Genomic DNA, 24,151 nt, shown 5'->3' with positions numbered 1-24,151 from the left:
ACATTACTAAACCGGCACAATAATGAAGGTATTTTAAACCGAATCATTACCTGTGATGAAAAATGGGTTCTTTACGATAATCGGAAGCGCTCAGCGCAATGGTTGGATCCTGGCCAGCCAGCCAAATCCTGCCCCAAGCGAAAATTAACCCCAAAAAAGTTAATTGTAAGCGTTTGGTGGTCTAGTGCCGGTATTGTTTATTACAGTTTTCTCAAATCTGGCCAGACTATTACGGCTGATGTCTATTGTCAGCAATTGCAAACCATGATGGAAAAGCTAGCGGCTAAACAACCTAGACTGGTCAATTGCTCCACGCCACTGCTGCTTCACGACAACGCTAGACCACACACTGCGCAACAGACGGCTACTAAATTAGAAGAGCTTCAATTGTAAAGTCTAAGACATCCTCCGTACTCCCCGGACCTTGCTCACAGACAGACAGATTACCATTTTTTTCGAAATTTGGATAACTTCTTGCAAGGGAAAAAATTCAACTCCGATGGGGCAGTCCAAATCGCCTTCAAAGATTTTATTGATTCCCGTCCGACTGGTTTTTTTAGTAAAGGGATCAATGAACTACCTATGCAATGGCAAAAGTACATAGAAAATAATGGTTCATACTTTGATTAATTAAATTTATTGTATTAAAAAATATTCGACTTTTTGTTCCTCCCATACAAAACTCCAATTTCATATGTAAGGACCTAATATATAAAAAATCATTTTTCTTAATTATTATTACTATGTAATATAAATTTGTATACAAAAGTTTAAAGAGTTTATAGAATATGAGAAACTACGCTGATGGAACTTTCGAAGAAAGAATTCCCTTAATAATTGTAGAGCAGGTAAGTGAATGCAACAAAACAAAAAAAAGAAAAAAATCAAGATAAAATACAAAAATAATTGTGTAATTTTTTTTTTACTTAACGAAAATAATAACTTTTTCTTACATAATCACTGTTTTAATAAATTTAATCTTATATTTGCAATACGAATTATCTTGAAATTATTTATTTATTAATTAATTTCATTGTAAAAATAACACAAAAGTTTTATAATTTTTTTTTTTTGTCGTAATGCATGTTATTTTTTTTTAAATACTGGCATGTAAAATAAACTTAAAAAATTACTATAAACTTATTCTGTATTTTACTTATTTATACTTAACGATCAACAATATTTAAGTACTCCATCTGTGACAACTAAACCACTAACAAGCTCGGGCTACATCAAAACTACTGTTTACAAATAGAGTATTAATCGTAAACTTACTAATTTGCTGTTTCTTATCAATTGCATTGTATTCAAAAACTTCGTTTATCAACCTATCTTTATTAGTATACCACAAATATTTTCTCGCTCTCTTTGTAAATATCTCTTGGTCTGTAGTCATGACTAAACCTTGCATATAGCATTTGCTGTTAAGCTAGTCGCGTTATTCTGACTTCGGAGCTATCCTTTATATGTAATCACATATCCTATTTCCACTGTGGCGATTACGAGTGCTGTACAATTGATAGTAGCTTATGGTGGAAATTCAAACTGCGACTCTTAGTGTGGCTGATAGAGATTATGGATTTCCATATGGAATTCTTTGCACACCTCTCTCGATTCTTTTGTTTTCTCAGTACCTAAAACGTAGTTTCATCTTCCTCAGGCTGAAGAAGGTACGACTAGAACATCAGAAGGTGAAGACAATGAGACCAGTGAAGTCCAAGCTTCCTCACGAGCACTCTCAGCTGCCACGTCCAGGGAAGAGGATGATGAATCCAGTAAAGATGCGAGCAGTGAAAGCAAGAGTCCAGGGCAACGGTAAGCGTGTACCTAATGTATTAAGTTAGACGAAAATAAATACAAATGTAAAGTTAAAATAGCCATATATTGAAAGATAGTTAATAATCTGCCACAAATTGTTTTACGGTTTCTATTCGAGTCCCAAGTGTAGCTTTAATTAAATAAATCTATACTAAGACTAGCTGTCGCCTGCGACTCTGTCCGTGCGGAATTAAAATAATACTTAATAGGGATATTAAAAATAAATAGTAGCCGATTGTCACCTACTGAATATGAATATACAATTTTATAATAAAAATAGGTGAAGCCATTTCGAAGCAGTATGGTTACTAATATTACGAGACGAGAATTTTATATCTAAAATATTGCTAGTCCACTATTCTGTCAAAACACAAGCAAACAAATGAACTCTATTTAAGTGTGCCATTGTTTGTAATAATTAGACATCTTGATTTTGATAATTTTTCACACATGTCCAAGCTGGATGAAAATAATAGTAGTATTTTATAATATATAGTAGGTACATAAGTGTAAAGTATAATTTATACCTAAACTATGTTATACGAAGATATTTATCATATTTAAGCCGATTTATTACGTAGTGAGTGACGTTTTCATATAAATATAATACGTGCAAGTATTTCCATGAAGTTGACATTGCCACGTACAGTAATGACACTTGTGAGGTTTCACAACATTCACAGTCTCGTGGAAACAATGTCAATGATTTCAATAATAAACAACACATCCTTGTCAGAAATAAACAGCTAAAATTCTAGACAGATAATTTTGTGTCACACTTTACCAACTCAGAGCTTCATGATTACAATCATTTTACTCTCTAAAAACTATTTCTATATAAAAAATTAGACAGTATCTTAATTATATTTTAGCTTAAACAAATGTCAACCCTTTTATCGCACCCTGATTAAACATTACCAGAAATCATGATTATACGTAGGTTTCCAAAATGCGACCATGACAAATTATTCAAGGTTAAAAAATATATCTTTTACAACTGCGTTGACGTCCATAATATCAATCACCAGCGGTCAAAGGGTTAAAACACTTGTTTAACTAAACAGTGTCTAACAGTATTTTTTGGAGTAATACAATAAGTAGGTTGGTCAAATTCAATTATGCCACTACTAATCTTAAGTAACCGGATGTGATTTACTTAACCCAAATTCTTACACTAGAAATGATTCGTGAGACGACTATATCGTCATATATCTATAGTATACATGGACATTATTCCAGTATGAAAGACAATTAAGTCATCACTATACAACATACTGTTTCCTGATGTATACTTCACTTAATTCAAAACTAATTGACGTAACAAATATGCCTATTACAGTAACCGTGTTTTCATATTCTCCAATTATCCTCAATTCCTGTTGCTGTAATTTGTGAGAATTTATGACATACAAAACAGATAATTTGATTAACCTCTGCCCCGCGGGCTTGTGGTCTTCCAAGTGTATCGATCGTTTTATTCTCGGATTGTAGGACAAACCGTGGCATTGAAGTCATCCAGACTATAAGGTCAACCATAATTATTTATACGTCCTCAATTTTAGACATATCGCAAATTGCTTTTTGTGCAATAAAGATAAAAAGAACAAATGAAATTAAAACAAAATATACCTTTCCTGCTATTAATAACAAAGTAAGAACATAATTGACTCGATCGAACTGATAAATACTACTTCACAAAAGACCAGATTAATACGGAGTAGTAGTTTTTACTAGAAAGTATTTATTTAATAAATAAGTCGACAAACGATTAAGGAATTTATGAGTACTTGAAAAATTAATATTGAATGAGTAAACCTCGATTCTTGAGATGACTAAACGAGTAGAGATGTTTCAGGTGGTGATTTATTATTAACAAAGAGAATTGAAATATTTAAAGGTGTGTATGACAGAAAATGATGCACGGAACACAACTACACATGCACATAACACATCTTGTACATAATACTAATAAATAGGTAGGTTCAAATTATTAACAATCACAAAGCACATTTATAAATACACCAGGAAATAAATTAAATCGATTCAAAAAGCATGTTTAGGTAAAACAAACTATCACTCAATTATAAAGTTGCACGTAACACAATCGACTGCGTTGATATGCTGGCAGAAAACAAATGACGGTTACTTTTTTGGTATATGAATATAATTATGATGATCATCAACTGTCATCATTACATCATCATCATCGAAAAATATCCCTATTATTGCACTGACATACCTAAGACTTTGTAAAAAAAATCACGGTAACTTTCCACATTCACGGTACTGGACTATACATCTTTGATGTGATGGCAGGCTTAGCTTCTAGGAATTCTATTCACCATCTCTCATAAATACCCAACACCAATCCAAAGCACGGTGATAACATTTTGATAATATGTACATCATTACTTAGGATATGGTACAGTCGCACTCAACATTATCAACACACCATATTCTATGGCGTCTTGTTTCGACTATATTACCTTGACCTGGAACTCATGAGTTTTTACACTTATCAGTTAGTTTATTATCTAAGGTGCGTAGTTTAAACGGTAGTAACAAATGCATAATATAGTTTAATGGCCCTTAAGATTGATTAAAACCAAGTATTAAAATTATATTTTAAGATAAGATAGGTGGATTTATGTGTATAAGATATTCATACACATAAATTCAGTAATTTATTGTCAGTAACAATCTTAATGAAATCTTGGTTAGTACAACAAAGATATCATATTTGAATAGTTCTCTAATTCCCACTAAGCTTCCAAACGGACAATATCTTATCCAACAGAGCTGTCTCTAGCAATTAAGAAGCCTCAGTCTATTACTTGGCAAATTTCAAATCATCTTTTATTAAGGGAACGTCAGTTACATTATTACATTATATATTGAGGTAACTCTACTATATGCTTTGCATGCTTATGATTCATAGCGAAATATGAATCGATAAGTACTAAAGATGTACTTAATTTTATTATAATCAGGAACTTAACTAAGCTATGATTCTAAATTCAAATAGGTTGATGAGCAAGTTGTCTTCATCCACACCTAACCGGCAAGAGGATATGTAAGTTGACATTGGCACATATTGCTTCGGGCTTAGCTGCGACCCTGCCAATGAGCACTACCTCACTGCTTAATATGGTGACTGGTTACTGCAAACCCAAAATTTCCTGACACCAAAAATACCACATCTTTTAGTGAACATATTAAAATAACTAGTAAATTATTCACGGAATCTGAATCTAAAATTATTCATAATTTATATGCATATGTATATTTAATTGCAATTAGTTCCCTGCAGTTCTGCACGGCTGGAAGAATAGAGATCACTGAAATGCATAAAACAAACACATTTGCACCAACCGCGAAAGAATTTAGTGAACCGCTAAATAAAGCATGTTTTTATTTTTTTTGACGTCTACAAACGGTTTTCGAATCGAGAGTTTTAAGAATGAAACTTTGTTCAAAAAAATCTTTTGTATAAACAAAGCATAAACTTATGACATTTACATTGACATGATATTTTTAAATAGTATTAAATTGTCATGGTAATTGTAACTCTTTGCAGAATGATTACATCGATTGGATCAAAATGTGAATAATTTTTCTTCACACTTTCATGTTATTCTTTAAATTTAAACTTATTTCTCTTCTTCTCTTTTACATTTATATCTATACTTCCTTTATAGTATTCATATCTTGAATTTACATTAAATGAACAAGTAAAATTTACAAAATGTTTGTTTGACAAAGTTTCTTGAAGTCAGAGAATCCCCACCTAACATATGAACACTACACTTCATGCTGCAAGTAACACGGTACATCACTTTATAGGCGACCGATCATTGCCTCGAGCTCATCAAGCTCTCCCAAGTCCGTCCTGGACACTGAGAGGCCCGGATCTGATTCACGAGGTCATAAATGGAGGCACGTCCAAGCTGTCATGGCATACTACCAGGCACTCAGGAAAATAAAAAGGTTCGAAGGGGAGACAACGGTAAAGCCGTATCGTTGTCGAATGTTGTTTGATAATTTATGTCATTGTATGTGTATGATTTCCCACTAATGTGCTATTATCTTCGTCTGTGTATAGGACTTCGAGAATGGTAACTGGATTTTGTGTGTTATTCTTGTGAATATTGTGTCTATTATAGTTTATCTTGGAGTGACTATACTTTTCTTCTCTACTTGAAATATCGAATCTCTTATTCAATTGTTTTTGAAATTTTTTAATTATTTAATTGCATTTGGACGTATTTCGATAGTTTTAAAGTTAGTGTTTACTCTCCTGAATAATTTAGATTCAGTTTAGTAAATTTAGATTTTTAGAAGACTCACTAATCTCACTCTACAATATTATACTTTTCATATACTATTTATGATTGGAATTATGTTTTGTTTATATTGAATGAATAATGGGATGTCGCATGAAAAGTTAGTTTTTATTTGTTTTGCACGTACAAGTGAATTTCAAACATATTTTAATGGAAAAAGCGTAAAAGAACTATGTGAAACTTTAGTAAATTTAAAACATCCCTTTAAAGTATTCAGTAATTTGCAATACAATCAAAATTCTAAGCAACTTTAAAATTGACTTGATGTTTAATTCTTCGTAAAGAAAACTTTAAAATTGTGATTTTATTGAAAATATCACTTCTTGCGTACAAAACGTCTAGACTTCTGGGCGCATGAAAACTTTGCTTAAGGCCTTTTATGAATATCGATTTGCAGTCTTATATTTCAGAATTAAATTGTATTTTTTTAATAACTTAATTGTGATACAGAACAAAGTCTAATCAGAGATGGATGAAACTGCGGACAACTGTGCAGCTTAGTTCGGCTATACACAAGAAGCCAACTCTAAAGAGAGAAGACTCATTCCTCAAAAGATTTTCCACCCGACAAATACCGGAGACACAAGAAACAGTAAGTCTGATGAAATTCAATTAAATTAAAACCATTTACATAAAATGACACCATAAAATAAACTGACAATAGCAGAGGTGTAAGAAGCTTGTGGTAAGTCAACAAGCTATGCTCTCATCTCAAATAGCAACTAAAGATAATCACTGATTCGAAATTTTTTTTCAATATCTGTTTCTAATCCTCAGAGTTATCAATATATTTAATCGTAGCGTCTCTCTACAGGTAGAAGACACAGGTTCAGAAGGTGCGACTGGTGAACACAGAAGTACTACCAGACTAAGGCGGCGGAAAGTGCGCGTACCTCCAACTGTCGTCAATCCGGACGAGAATTTCTACTTTTACTGGCTTTGGGTTATTACAATCTGCGTCCTCTACAATTTGTGGACACTCATCGTGAGACAGAGCTTCCCTGAACTCCAGGTACGGACATTATTTCAAAGATTTAGACCTGAGATTCCCAAAGTAGTCTCGGTGGACTCCCTAGGGTCCATAAAAGACCTGAAGCAAGTGAACACTGACAGGAAATAATGTTGAAGGTTCTACAAGAAAAAAAATTAGGTATTTCTGAATTAGACATTTAAACTCAATTTGGCGCGTGTTTCTGGGTCTTTCAAAAGCTTTCAGAGTAAACCGTGAAAATTACACAAGCTAACGTTTACCTAAACCGACAAAGAATGCACATTTTAAATTTGAGTTTTCTTGTAAAATCTTTATTTCCCAAGGCGACTTATAGTATAAAGTAAATATGGATGCGATGGGATGTGATCTAAAATTCTAAAGGTAAAATTCAAAATTCCAAACCGTTAATAAAGCGAATTACTTTTTTTAATAAAAAAAATAAACAAAATAGTTAGTAGTATACGAAAACAATGAAATTATTAGATTTAAAATATCAGTTATTCATTCAGTGATTAAAAGGAAAGATTTGAACAATGGTTTACTGTTAATTAAGTAGGTTAAACATTATTTCATACAATCTTTGTTCTCTATTCAATAATTAAACAAGACTACAACGCTTATTACTTAGATGAAAATCTTGTTTCTGTTTATAACTTCTACAATCCTTTAAATTAATAATCCTTTGATATTCACTTACACTATAATGTCTCAAAATGAAAATTCGTATTATCATTTTGTGATATTACATCCCTTATTTTTATAATAAACATCTGTAAAATAATTATGAGTTTTAAATTTTACATTATTTTATTTAAATTTGCTGATTTCACCAACTTCTTATTGATAGGAAATTCAATTAAACACCATAAATAAATATTTTTTATCATTTAGTTTTGTATAACAGATGTTATGTCATCGCTTCTGGCTCACTTGTGATGGCATCGGGGATATCGTCTTCGCCTTAGACCTCATCGTTCAACTGCGGACTGGTTATTTGGAGCAAGGACTTATGGTATTCTAATATTTTTAGACCATTTTTTTTATTTTATATTTATAATTTGTCTAAGTAAATTGCATATGCTTTTAGTTGATGTTTCTTTTCCGTGGTGCATATTGAGTAAAGCATTTTTCGTTTGAATTAATAAAAGACACTATCTATCCTTTCTATCTAAATACTGTCATAATTGAATTCTATCAAGTTTTTACATCACCAATTACACGTTAGAATTGTTATCCTTTCGTATGTGGTGAAAGGAAAAACTTTATCAGTATATTAATTTTCAGGTATACGATTCAAAGAAGTTGGCTAAACATTATCTCACGTCGAGTTCCTTTATGTTGGATATTGCTGCGCTCACTCCCTTGGATCTACTCCAATTGAAAATAGGAACGAATCCCATTATACGCTTTCCCAGATTCCTTAAGGTAAGTCGATATCTTCGCACTATTTCAAGTCAAAGTATTATTTATTAAATATTTTAACGTTCAAATAGAAAGTCATCAGAATAGTCAAGGAAACTATCTTGTAATTGCATCTATCAAACTAATGAGTGTAGAAATAAATTAGTTCTAATTTAACAAATTGCAAAAATAGTTCAATTGTCCCTTACACTATAAATCAAGTTTATCAAGTGTTAGCCAAACATCGTGATGTAACCTGCACATATCTGAGAATAAATTCAATGATATATGTGAAGTCAACCAACCCGCACTTGGCCAGCGTGGTTGACTATGGCCTAGTCACCCCTAACTTGGGGTAGGCTCCGAGCCCCTCGGTAGTGAGCTGATGATGATGATGATGATGAAGTGTTAGCCATAGATCGGTTTAATTTAAACCAAACGATCTAAGTAGTCTAATCACCACACACATCTAAATTGAGATGGCTTATTGGGTACAACTGCTACATTACCTATAACTTAAATCTTTTTTTTTTTTAATAGGTGTACCGAGCCGTCAGTTGTTACTATATGGTGGAATCTCGTACAGTGTACCCCAATTTCTGGCGAGTGATAAACTTGATACATATTTTGTTAATCCTTGCGCATTGGTTTGGTTGTTTCTACTTTCTACTATCCGAAGCAGAAGGCTTTCAGGTGAGTGTAAAATATAACATTCTTTATTATGTCAAAATGTTTCATAACTGCCAAATATTTTCACCATAGACAAACTTCACATTTTTCATTCAAACACCGTATATATTTCGTAGAATCCATTTCTCACATGACTCTATCTAATAGTAGCTACAATTTCATACAAACATACCTTCGCAAAATTACCGGCCGCAATAAATGGAATTTGACGTTAATCTGATTACTTAATGAAAGCGTTGAATTGAATTGAAATATACGTTCTATTTCTTGTGAAATATCTTGAACTATCTGTCGCTCGCGACTCCTTTCACGCGGAATTAAAAAGAACTTCATAAGTTGCCTATATGTTCTCTTCCACATTATGTTTTATATCTGTACGAAATTTCGTCAAAATCCGTCGAGCCTTTCCCGAGATAACTTCTAACAAACATGCACCCAAACTTTCGCATTTATAATATTAAAATTATTGTTATGTAAACTTTCAACAGATGTTTTTTAATTATTTGAAAGTTTGATTGTGTAAAAGTTTTTCAATATTTCATAATACACTCTCTCTTAATATTTCGACGGTAAGAATTGACCTCTCTCAAGTCTTGAAATAGAAATAAACTGAAAACATCCATTTATAACACAGACTGTACTAATATAAACTATTGGGCAACCGAAATAGTTTATTAAGACAGCGTAACAAAATGGCTATACATAAATTGGACGTCACCACTCACAGCAGATTGAATAGCTTTGCCGAATTAAAATGATAAATCTTATCCGTAGACAGATTTAAGATAGCTGCAACTTTCTTTAAAATATGTATTATAGAAGGTTTACTATTCTGAAATTATTATATTACTGTCACCCGCGAATCTATCCGCGCGATATTAAAAAAAAACTTTATTAGTATGTGTTCTTCCAGGCTATGTTCCACATCTATGCCAAATTCCAGCGAGATCCAACATTCGTCCATCTAAAGCTACACATTTATAATATTAACTAAAATAGTAAAAAGTAAGATTTTACTAAACTGCTGACTGAACCTTAGTTACTTAATCACTGGAAAAAAATTAAAAAATAAAACTTAAAAAAAAATTGATTTTCAACCTTATTTCAATAGTCGTATAATATCAAATTACTATGATTTCTTTGTAACATTTTATAACTTTGATTTACTTATTTGTTTTATATTTTCATTTCAACAAATTGCGGAATGATAAAATCGTACCAACACAAAATAAACTGTACATTATTTAGAACCTAATTCCATATAAATTGTTATTTTTTTACATTTGTAATAAAAGACAATATAAAGTAATCATAAATATTGCTTTAAAATGCACGTACAATTTTATTAGAAGAAATATAACTTGTACTTAGCAGTAAATTTTATGTTAACATCTTTTTTTGTTATATTTGTCACGTAGAGTTATAAAGTTATAAAACAATTTGAAACGAGCGAATTGCTCACAAAAGCTCACACATTTGAATACGACAATATCCCATGTGCGTAGATGATTTAGTATGTAAGTTATATTTTAATTTATGTACATATTTTCAAATCGTTATTTTATTCCATATCTTACTAATATTATAAACGCGAATGTTTGGATGGATGTTTGTTACAAGGTATCTCCAGAACGGCTGCATGGATCTCGCTGAAATTTGGCATAGATGTAGAACATAGTCTATATGAATACATCGGCTACTAATTAACTTTTTTAATTTCGCGCGGACAGAGTCTTGGGCGATGGCTAGTGTACTAATAAATCGAGTTTCCACAGGGTGATTGGGTATATCCACATAGACCTGGTGACTACGCTACACTAACAAGGAAATATCTCGGCTCGCTTTATTGGTCTACCCTCACTCTAACAACTATTGGTGATCTACCCACACCAGAGACAAATGCTGAGTAAGTATTGATTAATTTTAATACTTTTGATAAATGTTGTAATAATTATTGCGTAGAAAGTATTAATTAATGTACACTAAAGGTAACTTTTATTTTTATCACATTTACCACGGTATCGTTTGGTCACTAAAAGAGATTCTCAATTTAGATTTAGTGTAAGTAAGTTTAGGACTTTCTTAGTGAGTGACTGACTGTCGTACTCAGAGTTAATTTTTAACTTGAACAGATCGTTTGTGTAATCAGATATACACAGTATGGAAGTAAGTGTGGCATTTCGAATACAAACTATATCTGATTTTAATACAGACACAATTATTATTAGGAATTTTAAGGAATAAATGCAAATGATTACAAATAGCTTTGTAATGGAGATTAAAAGAACCAGACGAAATAGAATGCATTAATTTAAATTCCAAACGAAAGGTCATTAAGATACCAGCGGAATTCCGATTAGATTGCCAACAGTTAACACGATAAGGGGTTGACTTTTATTTTCGCTGATGTTGACCTCATTTCGATAATAAAGGCGTTGTCACATGGAATCAAAGGTGAAGGTTAATCAATATTCACTTAAATAAGAAAACAACTCAGGCTTGGATACGATATGATTGTTGACAACAAAACATTTTGGTAACAAAAAAGACTCGGTCAGTATAAAAAAAAATTAAGGATCTGGAACACGACCAATTGTGCTTGACCCCTTTTTTATATACTTCTATTATTAGTATTTTAATATAGAGATTGTATGTACTAGTGTGCTCGGAGGTCCCAAATTTCTGCCGCGCCGCGGGCTCAAGTCCCGCTTGTTGCAGTTCCGATCGAATAAAGGGTACGTTATCAAACTGCGGACGATTGGTCAAATCATTTTTGCTAATAAAATATCAGCTTTAATCATATAACAATAAAGTAGCAATTACACTAATTGGTAGGATGGGGACGACTATCGTAAGACAACTAGGATGTACTGATTATACTTTAATACAAGTGTCTAACAAAACATTTTGAATTGTTTGTCCCCCTCGTCTCTTTAATTATCAATTTTAAACTAAAAACACTAAATGTAAAAGTTTTTACAAAATAGATTGACTATATTATATAGGTATTTAGGTAATGATAAATATTTTTGTACGTGCGTATATTAAAACGAAATTTTTTGCTTGTTTTCGATCTCATACAGATCGCACCTTTCTTTCACCTTTTATCCGACTATCACTTAACTTTAGGAGGTAGCTATTCACATTACTACCCCCCACTTAATGCTTTGATTTTTCGCACTTAAAAAGTTTTCTATTGTCTTCAAATTAAGTTTAATTATTGTTATACACATTTGATTATTTATTTTATTACGTTGTGTAATTTATTCGTGTACAAAATGTCCTAAATAATTAAATCAATAAATTTTCATAAATAACTATTATTAAATTATTTTGAGCTTATTTCCATATTTATATCAAATAAATAATAACAACCGCGAGTCTGAAAATAATGTTTAATTATTAAACGACAAATTAATCTTTCATCTCAAAAATAACTAATCAGACCAGTTCAAGAACGGCAGACATATTAAATGAAATTGTTATCGTAAAGTCAAATAGCCTCCATTGTATTTGAAATAAGATATTAAGGGCTCTAATTTATTTGACATAGGGGTCTTTCGTACGTATAAAAAATTACTTTTAATATTGTGCGTGGTGTATCTGTTAGAAGAATTGGTTTGGAGCTTTTAAAAAATATTGAAAAGACTTGGTTTGACCAATCGTAAGCGGTTTCGTGTTTTTGAGGTTATAGGTTGTCTTTATATTTAATTTAAATTTCAAAATAACCCAACGGCTGTTTATAAAAGGGAAAAATAAAAAGATTAGCAAAATTTAATTGGCTGGACAATTAAAAAACTTTTGCCTTTTGCCTTATCTGTGCTTAAAAAAAATTATTATCTATGAGCGGTCGTTGGCGGGAAACAGCCGAGTAGAGTTTGTTAAATTAAAATGGCGGCGGCAGAAATTTGGAGGCTGTTCGCATTACAGCGAAAACTTCGGGTAACGACAATTGATGTGACTAAAATAGTTTCTATTGTCATGAAACTTGTCTTTATTTGTTTCTTTTTTTAAATCTTTCATCGACGCCGGTCGAGGAGTTTCTTAAAGTTTTCGAACAGCCTTCACTTATTAAAACCGCCATTTTGTATTTATCGCTTGTTATACGTTTAATTTTGGAATGTTTTGTAATTTTTGCAACTGTTCGAAAACTTTGCACCTTTTTAATTTTTACGATAATGTAGATGCTATTTAAGTATATCGATTGTTTTTTTTTTAATTTATGTAATAATTATGATTCTGAATTACTAATTTAACAATTTGTCTGTCACAAGACACTAAATATTTTATTTAATATGTTACACTCTAATTTTTAAAGAAAATTTTTATGTTCGTTAATATAAATAAAAAAAAATAATAGATAAGTTATTATTGATATACATAATCTTAATTAAATTCTCCAAACTTGTTACAAAATTTACCTGTTCCATTTATAATAGCTATGATATTTTATGTGACTATTTAAAAAGTATAACAAGCAAATATATTTTCGTTTACTAAGCACTTCATAACTTAATTTCTCTTGTCATCCAATTCAATTCTCCATAAAATGTCATGCTGTTATCTGACCTAACCCATTCGCACGGCATTAAAAAGCATTCACATATTCTAAAAAAAAAATGAAATGAAATCCATAGCTTCACTTAAAAGTTCAAGTAAACACAATTCCAAAAGCACTTGTTTTATTATAAAATATATAATTATTAGAATTTTAGTTTTACAATAACATTTATTTCACAGATATGTATTTACCATCGTCAGTTATTTGATCGGAGTCTTCATTTTCGCGACTATAGTGGGTCAAGTGGGCAATGTTATAACCAATCGAAACGCTAATAGACTGGAATTTGAGAGATTGCTCGATGGAGCTAAAACATATATGAGACACCACAAGGTAAATGTTAACTTAGTTAATTTTCAAATTTAACTTTATTTTACTAATTAAGATCTTCTATTTTCAAAATAACTTAGCTTCATTGGGTTGACAAGGAACGTAAAAGGATGCGAAGGAAAAAAATAAGGAAACAAGCATACTTTTTAGTTTTTTTTTAATTTTTGGTACTACTTTTTGTTCATGAGCAATGCATTCAGAAAACTTATATATGTAAAAGTTTGTAAAAGGGTTTAGTTAGTTAATTCTCAAAATAGGTAACAATCCATCAAAAAATACTGCTAGAACAAAACAATAAGAGAACGTAAAATTATTTAAAGTGTGTCGTAACGCTGTGAAATTTAAATTAAATTCATTCTTTTAGGTGCCAGGTGGTATGAAACGTCGAGTGTTACGTTGGTATGACTATTCCTGGTCCCGGGGTCGAATCCAGGGCGGCGGAGACATTAACACAGCTCTCGGTTTGCTGCCTGATAAATTAAAAACAGAACTCGCATTGCACGTCAATTTGAGTGTTCTCAAAAAGGTAATATAAAAAGTAAAGCCATAATTATGAAGGCTGTGGGCTATTAAACTAACGTTCAATTGTTTTCGCAGGTGACAATATTTCAAGAATGCCAACCAGAGTTTCTGCACGATCTTGTATTGAAAATGAAAGCTTACATTTTCACACCTGGGGATTCAATATGCCGAAAAGGTAAAACTGCTATAATACAAATAACTTTTTTTTATTATTACTATATGTGACCTGCATTAAGCCTTATTCATTGTTTCTCCAATATTTGGAACGGTGTTTTTCTTAAGAGTTAAACTCGACAGTGGCCCTAATTCTCATCTATTTATACTTCTTCTTTAAAGAAGACAGACAGTTGAGTAGTAATAAAACCAAACATATATTGTCTACAGGCGAAGTAGCTCGAGAAATGTTTATAATCGCCGATGGTATTCTAGAAGTAATATCAGAAACAGGTCGTGTACTCACAACTATGAAAGCTGGAGATTTCTTCGGAGAAATTGGTATTTTAAACCTTGACGGACTTAACAAGTAAGTTAATTGTTATGCTTCAGATTCAAAATCTCGTCACATTAAAAATCTATATATATAAAAGAAAGTCGTGTTAGTTACACTATTTATAACTCAAGAACGGCTGAATCGATTTGACTGAAAATTGGTGGGCAGGTAGCTTAGAACCAGGAAACGGACATAGGATAATTTTTACCCCGTTTTCTATTTTTTTATTCCGCGCGGACGGAGTCGCGGGTAAAAGCTAGTAGTATCTAAAGTACTTTTTTAATAGAAGTGTCTTCTTAATTATAATTAAATAATTCATTGTAGACGAACAGCGGATGTCCGATCTGTAGGATATTCTGAACTATTCTCATTATCTCGGGAAGATGTCTTAGCAGCTATGAAGGATTACCCTGAAGCGCAAGAAATACTCCAAACTCTTGGTAGAAAACGATTACAGGAAGCTAAAAATATGTCTCGACAAAAAGGCAAAGGTAAACTCTACTCAACAGAATGCTAAACCTAATAATAAATTAAATGAATTTGATGAACTCATGTATTCGTAACTTCTTATCGAAATATTATTTTTATTTGTATTTAATAATCAATAAAATTAAAACTATTGTGTTTTCATTGTCAATGAAAAGGTATAGAAATATAAATACGTAGCAGTATGTGCGTTAATCAAAACTTCAATTTCAAATAACAAATGCAACAAAATTCAAACAAAGCAAACACTTCGATTGTTATTCATTAAACATTCATATTACAACGTGTTACTAAAAGCAGTAAATGTTTTTGTTTCAAAAAAAGAAGCAATAAATGGAATACTAGTTTTTGTTCGATAAATTTCTGATGGTTATATTTTAATCGTTTAAGGTGAAACAAGTCCTGATAAAATGGGTGATGATAGTACGTCAAAACGCATCGTGCACAAATTGCGCACCGATGTTAAGGTATTGTTCAATAGCTTTAATTTTTATTACTTACAAGCTTTAACGAGAATTTAATAATTATCGAAAATATCAACAAAATTTGAAACCAGGGCATATGGTTCTCGCTACTGGTTTCTACCAATGCTATCTTTATCATTATCTTCACCATGCCTTTATTGTTTTCCTTCTACGGAAATTTGAATGCAATGAACAAATATAATTTAGTTAACAAATTTCAGGGAATACGTAACGCGATTCGAAGTAGATCCCGAGTTGGACGTAGATCAGGAGAGTCGATGGAGCTACAGTCGTTATCGAGTTCGGAGAGGACGGCAGACACCAAGGTACTGAGGAGGATGCCTCGAGTTGAGAGTGACGATTCACAGGCACACAACCAGGAGGTTTGTCCAATGACTGCGCTTAACGCATTACCCTACACGCAATCCTATTCTCACTATTGTCCTTCATAGAAATCTCCAAATAATTATTATGAAAAACCCAAAAATCACTTCCCTAAAATCTTATTTATTCCTCACAAATTTTATTCGTGAACAATGTAATTAGTTAATACGTAATATGAAATTAACGTTGGGCAGGATATTATTGGCGAACCATCTGGCATTAAAGGTGAAAAATGCATATCGCCTATTGGAGCTGGCTTGCCCTTGTTATCCCGATTGAAATTGTTGAAAGAAAAACAAGTGAGTACAAATACAGACATTTCCAACTACCTTATTTTTAGTTTACAAACGCAAACCTTTCTTGGTTACATTTAATTTCCTTTCACAGGACCGCGAAGAAAAAGTCGCTAAGCAGAGAAATTCGACATCATCAGTAGCATCAATATCTACTCCTCAGCCAACTCCATCGACAAGTACCGCACCTGATGGAGAACCTGAAGTTATTGGCGCAGGGCTTCCTCTTCTGCAACGTCTGTTGTTATTAAAAGCTAAAGAAGAAAGAGAAAAAAATCAATTAACTCCAACCAACAGTAACCAGCAATCGAGCTCGGAAACGATTAGTCCTAGTTCTGTTAAAAGCCCTTTAAGCCCTACAGTTAAAACCTTAAGTCCTATTAGAAAAGGTTCAGAATCCAGTTCACCAGGTAGATTACATAGTCCCACAGCAAAAATGTCAAGAAAAAATTCTTCAGGCTCCAGCGATAGTACTTCTCGCCCAAAAGTAAGCTTCAGAGATAAAATACTCCAAGTTCAAAGTGATGGAACCGCCGTTTCTCAACCTCTTATAAAAGATTTATTAGAAAAACCAGCCGCGGTGGTAGAACCGACACCTAAAACAGAAAGTAATCTTATATCTATACCCCACTCAGTCGTAAGTAAAATTAAGTCCCCAGCCAAGGCAGTAAGCTCTTCTTTTCGCGACAGATTAAAGATACTTCAAGGAAATAGTTCCAAAGAATCTGACACAAGCGCAACAGAAAGAAATAAACAAAATGAAAAATCTTCTGCCGAAGTATCACCAGTTCAATCCACAGAAATAAAAGAGGAAATAAAAAAAGAAACCAAAAAGCCCTGGACTAAATTGAAAAAAGCTGCTATCTTAGGAGATTCTAAGAGCCAGAGCAAATCTAGCATAGAAGAAAAGAAGCCTGATATCGATTCACCGAAAGATTTAGCTACGGCAAGTACAGAAAGTAGTAAACTAGAACCATCTATGAGTATCAGGGTACCGGTTGTAACTACGGCAGAGCTCGTTAAAATTGACAATAATAATGTTAAAGTTGATAGTGATAATATTAAACACGATAAACCCAAGATTTGCTTAACAGGGCCTTTAGAATCCGTCCAAGAAAAAAAAGTAGAAGCATTACCAACCTCTCCAAAAAAATATGAGGATCCAAAAGCAAGTGATATCAGTAGACCGACGATCACAGCAGGAACGATGCTTTTACCTAAAGCAAAAAAATATAAATCAATAGATGATCTGTCACCTGAATATGGTGGTCTGCCTTTTGTCAAAAAATTAAAAATTTTGAATGAAAGACAAAAACTCGCAGAACTTGAAAGAGTTGTGAAGTTTAGAAGTTCAAGTTTAGACTGTGCTAGTTCTTCTGAAGATTTGCTTTGTGACACATTGACTAGAAGTCACTCAGAAGGAAGTACAATGTACAAAAGAAAATTTAAAAGGAAATCAACGGACTCGTCAGGTAGCCATGAGTCGAATGAAACATTGGAACGAAGAACTCTTAAGTCCATACTGAAAAAATTATCAGAAGATGTTACACCAGTACAGAGTCCTGAAAGAAGCAATGAATTGAGAAAGTTAATTCGGGCACCAACTATAGAGGGATACGCAGCAAGACATTCAAAATTTGCAAAAAGTGTTACATTTCATCGCCACACATTGCCATCGCCTCCTGCAAGCGCACCGTCAGATATCGATGACGAAGTATTTCATATGCCTGATAGTAAAAATAGCTCTGTTCCAAAAATATCCTCACCACCGGCTATTGAGCCCGACATAGTAGCACCGCAAAATCAGTTAGTTAGACAAGATAATACAATTTCTAGTCAAGAGTTTGACCGTAACGTATTAACATTAAATGAATATAGTGTACCAGAAGATGTCCCGCCGGTGTACGATGTAAAATCATTAAGGCCAGAAGAAATTACAGTACCACCAGAAAAACCCAAGCTTACCTGTATTTCTGCCGTCACCAATCAAAGGAAATTATTGCGAGGTACTTGTAGACTAGTTAAAATACACTTATCAGAGTGATTTGCGTGAAGTAAAATGAATTTTGTTATTAAATAAATTAAGTTATATTAATTTTCGGCGCAGGTTCATTAGATGACCATGAATATTTTGGTGAAGTCCTTTTAGGGATCAAGAAAGTGATTCAAAATCATTTGCACGATATGCAAGATATATTTCAAGACAGGTATGAATGCCATTTGCTTAATTAGACTGAAAATTAACATTTTGAATTTAATATCCATCGGGAAAAATTGTTTTTCCAGATTTTGTAACTTGGAAAACGAAGTAAAGAAACGAGATGAAATCATAAGTCAATTACAAAGACGAATACAAGAGTTAGAGAATGTAGGTTTAACTGGAACAGGTGCAGTTGAAGATGTATCAGAACAATTTTCTAACGTAGATGCGACAAACCCATTACGTTCTAAAAATGGTAGTTCCGGTAGCGAAGAAGCATCGGTAGCTGATGAAGGATTCATGGTACTTTTAATCCACTAAAATTATAAAATTTAATAAGTACTCTTATTATTTTTAAAACTTAATTTTGTAGCAATTTATTTTCATTCCTAAATTATTTAAAAGTAAGAGGGAAGGTATAGAAAATTAAATATATATTGGTTACCGTATACCGTATTCACATACCGTTTTCTTCATTCCATTTTTTCAAATTTATAGGAGCTGTTCTTAAATAAGTATTTTCTTCGATTTAAATTTTCCAGAGAGGTGACTCACTAGATACAGTATTCGCCTCATCTCCTCCAAATATAAGCCCTGAGGAAGGTGTTAAACAATCGAAGGCAGAGTCCAAAACAAAGGTTGGCGCTACCAAGAAAACAATATCAAGTGATGACTTAACAGACGAAAAACTAACAGAATTGACTGGCGGTATTGAATTAACAAAATTATCTTATTCAGAATTACAAAGTCTTGCAGAATCGTTAACGAGTAAAACAGATAAAACATCATCTAGTAAAGAAAAATGGTCGTTAAGTAAATCTAAGAGATTGGATTTGAATCTTGATGGTAAAGCGGGAACATATTCGAGAAAACGAGCGGCGAAATTGAAACAACGTAAATCATGGGATGACCAAAGTGACCAGGAGAACATGGAAATGCAAGACCTGACAAGGTTAGAAATAATTTAATTATTAATTACACGCTAATAAATAGTACAAACTTGAAAATTTGATTTACATAGTGTTCATATTATTGATATTTATTGTGCAGACCGATGTCACCACAAATGACTGCAGAAGATCGCTCCTTGCTTAGTCCGGAGCAGTCCAGTCTTCATACTTCAAGGCGTGGTATTCATCCTTTCCACTTTTTTGGCACCCATCTCGACAACACTAAAACTAAAATTAAGAAAACTCTATCAGTTGATACAGGAATGCATCACACGGGTCGAAGAGATAAAAGTAAGTTTAATGATAATTTCAAATCATCAGCTAATGCAAAAATTTCATTATTGACACGTTCGGTGCAATTAGTATTCCCACATACCAAAGTGAACTCACAAGACGAATTTGTATAAGACCATGTTTAGGTGTTTGCAGTTTGTCAACAAACTACTCACAACTTTATGATACTTGGCCCATATTTTAATGGTATTACGATACTTATTTTTTCCTAGAACATGGTCAAGGGCATCAGCAACGCAAGTTTAGCTTGGGTTCCTTCTTCGGCTACAACCGCGGAGTGCAGGCCGCTGTCAAGCCGACCAATACCTGCAATGAAGTAGTCCTCGACGTTGGCAGCGACTGCAGTTGGAGTGACACGTAAATATAATATTTAAAAAATTTCCTATTTATAAGTTCCAATCGGCTCCTATTATAATAATGATTTCTTCTTTAACTGTGATGTAGTCCAATAGTTAATTATATGAAGCTATCTCGTATAGACAAACCAACATAGTCAGATTGCCCCGATTCTTCGAAAAAAGCTGGTACAGTAATAAGAAAAAAACAATATAAACTTAACGTTGACCCAAATTATCAATGACTTTTAGGACTTCAACATCATCTAGTAGCGATTCGGAGTCAATACCAAGAACACCAGTTTTCGAAGAGTTCGTAGAGAACAGCAGCCGACGCGTCAGAGCGGGGAGTTCTAGGCACGGTAGCATGTCGCCTTTAAGAGGTGAATTAATCTAGTTATAATCGTTCTTCTTATTACTTATTTCATGTTTATACAAAAAAAAAACATCTCAACTCTCTAAATATTCTCCTTAAATTTTTATAATCTTAACAATTATCCTTTCAAAAAGTTTCCTGTTTCGAAATTCTCAGAGCAAACTTTGTCTATTTCAAAATTCAAGGCGCTTTAACATTTTATAGTCCTTTTACCCCGGCATTAAAAGTGAAAAAAGGGATCGAATGATCTATCACGTATTTAATTATTGATACAGGAAGTGGAAGTGACTGGGAAGTCATGATGTTAGCCAACGAGTTAGAGAAGAGGGAGCGTGAGAAAGAAAGAGAAGAATCAAGAAGACATCATTACCCAACAACTCTTAGAGATTTGGAGGAAGTAAGTATCGAATACTTGTAGCATAGGAGGTTAGGAGGCATTGGGGAGAGTCCTAAGTCCAACATTAGACAGATCGTATAAGTTATGTTGTTTGTCATATTTTTTGCCGAGGAAGTTTACATCGTAAGGCCCCTAACACATATTAATTCATAAAAAACAAGGAAGTATTTATCTGCTACACAAAAACCTGCGTAAGTTATGCGGTCACTTCGTCGTAACGTCGGGAAATAAAAGACCCTTTTCATTAATCTAAGTAATGTAATTAATTAAAACTCTAATTAACATATCAACACCGGCACTAGATACGTATTTATATATTTTTTAAATTTCTGCGTAAAATTTTTACTTTTTTCGATTTTATTATATTTTTAAAATTGTTTATTCGCTTTGATTGAACTAGTAACTTAATACTATTTCTACAAGTATAAAAACCATACAATTTTAAACGAATCATACTAAAAAAAAACCAATAATATTAGGTTAGATTAGGTTAAAGGTAAAGCGGTTTTCTGTAGTAATAAAAAATCTTTAACCCAGGAGTCGGACACACCGCAAAGAGAAGACAGTCCCGACGAATTTTCAAACATTGACGATTCCAATTCGTCATCCACAACGCATCTTCTCTCGCAGTCCATCAGCGAAGCATCGCAAAGGTCTTTAGAAACGTCTTTCACTGAGAGAAGCAGTCAGTCTACGCGAGAACCGAGGCAACGCCGCGTCGGATCTGTAGGGGAACAGGTAAGGTACAACGAAACAAACCGTTGGTTTCCACTGCTTATAATGAAAAAGTTAGTACATTGAAATTCGAAATTTCTTTTAGCCAACACGTGACATATCTTCACAACAGTCAAGAGGTTTGATTCTTCGAGCCGCTAGTTTGGATAGAGAGACGACGGCCGCTTGTTCCCATAGACGTTTTGGATCCTTAAAGAGTTCCAGCACGGACTCGCACAAAAGACTCTGATCCCGTACATTCTACGGATAAAAATAAAATCCGAGAGAACCAAGGAATAGATGATATCCTATAAAATTAATGTAGATTATAAAAAAAAATCGGAACAATACGTAAATATGAGATCAAATTAAACATAAATTAATTAATCGATAAATAAAAATCAATTAATAATTATATTTATATTATTGAATAATTTGGATTAATTAATTATATTAACAATGGAATTATAATTTCTTGAAAAGAATTCGATGTTATTTAATGTTCGGTAAAATATTTAATTAATTAAAGGATAGATTTAGCCTTTAATTATAACAGATATGCACAAACAATTATTGTGTATAAAATAATATTATGTACGAATATTTAAATACATAGTATCGAATACATTTTCGCTCAATTACTTACATTGCAGATTTAAATTGTTATTTCGTTATTTACACAAATAATACTAAACCTGTATATTTATTTTGTTATCATATCTCTTAACATATTTTAAATATATTATTATATGTTCAAAATTGAGAATATATTTAATATTACAATAGTATTGGATCCTTTACAAAGCGATCGATCCTATTCGAGTAGTGTCTTATCGAAAAAAAAAAACTTAGCTAGATTTTACAAAATAAATTATATACATACAGATTACAAAATTATAAAAATATATAGTGCCAAAACAAATGAATACTTCATAGAGTTTAACATTTAGTATAAAAAATGTATGTATTGTATATAATATTTATTAATTATACATAACATAAAAATAATACTAATTATATGTTATTATTATTATTTTATAAAATCTATTATTTCCAAATTAAAAAATAAACAATGAAATTTTTGAAAAGTAGTATTTAATTCAAAAACCAATTCCTGTATAGGATGTAATAAATTTTGCAATTATTATTTTAATGATTTAAAGTACATGCACTATTATGTGAAAAAATATATAACATCAATCAAAATATATATTATGATCAAAATAATTATAGTAACATAATAGAAAAAACTTCCTGTATTATTACTTTTTATTTAAATAACTTTATTTAAGTATATTCCGAATAGACACAAAAAACAGTTATTACTGAATTATAAACCAAATTGTCAAGAAAGTTTATTGTAATAACTTATAAGGTGTTATATTTTACGTCACATTTATTTCTTCTTAATATTGTAATCGCAGCACAAGAATATTAATTTTAATTAATTAATTAAATTAAATGTAATATGTAATATTTAAAATATTGTAATTAAGAGCACGTAGTTAGCGAGAAAGTATGAAAAATACTAAAATACATATTTTCAACTCTGATCATAGAATAGTATTAATCAATGAAAATTAATAAAAACGACAACATTAAAAATGTTTTTATTATTTTTTCACCCTTCATGTCAGTTTATATTCGATCATTTCTCAACAAATTATAAAGTACAACACAGAAGACAGGCGTGAAATAGAAACAATTCTGCGTTTCGTTTGATGACTGTTGTGCCAGAGGCCTAATTTCCACTCTTTTCTTATAAGGAAAGGATAGGTAGGGGAAGTGGATTTGACGAAGGTAGGACTGCATAGGAAGGGGAAAGATTCTCTTTCTGCACGTCCTTCGTCAATTCAAGGTATGGCCTACCTTCATCTGCATCTGAAATTGCGGATGTCTATGGGCAACGGTTGCTTCACTATTTCGGCCAATTCAGGTGGCCGCTCGCTCGTTTGCCACCGTATATTATAAAAAAATATATATACATAGTTTTATTAAGGACGACATAATCGAATCGAGTCACATCGCATGATGGCCCTGTATTTCACTCACGTCGACCTTAGCGATTGGATCGCGTGTAATTTATGGTGGCTGTCTAACTAATCAGTTTGA

General features: G+C 32.3%; 1 protein-coding gene across 1 annotated transcript; it reads left to right on the top strand.

Annotated features, from left to right (window-relative positions):
* Positions 1-1,744: 1,744 nt before the first annotated feature.
* Positions 1,745-22,379, top strand: LOC106718602. The gene is made up of 25 exons (XM_045683103.1): positions 1,745-1,815; positions 6,612-6,753; positions 6,976-7,173; positions 8,057-8,164; positions 8,437-8,577; positions 9,094-9,246; positions 11,019-11,149; positions 13,984-14,137; positions 14,499-14,660; positions 14,732-14,831; positions 15,041-15,179; positions 15,471-15,637; positions 16,023-16,099; positions 16,318-16,479; positions 16,675-16,779; positions 16,868-18,779; positions 18,881-18,980; positions 19,060-19,276; positions 19,516-19,925; positions 20,024-20,214; positions 20,430-20,574; positions 20,805-20,935; positions 21,204-21,325; positions 21,863-22,063; positions 22,146-22,379. Exons 2-25 carry the CDS (start codon positions 6,634-6,636, stop codon positions 22,287-22,289), a joined length of 5,490 nt encoding a protein of 1,829 aa, XP_045539059.1. The 5' UTR covers positions 1,745-1,815; positions 6,612-6,633; the 3' UTR covers positions 22,290-22,379.
* Positions 22,380-24,151: the final 1,772 nt, after the last annotated feature.

This window comes from Papilio machaon, chromosome 21 (assembly GCF_912999745.1).
Source record: "Papilio machaon chromosome 21, ilPapMach1.1, whole genome shotgun sequence".
NCBI lineage: Eukaryota > Metazoa > Arthropoda > Insecta > Lepidoptera > Papilionidae > Papilio > Papilio machaon.
The sequence above is the reverse complement of the archived record's forward strand: the minus strand, read 5'-3'. Positions and strand labels throughout refer to the sequence as shown.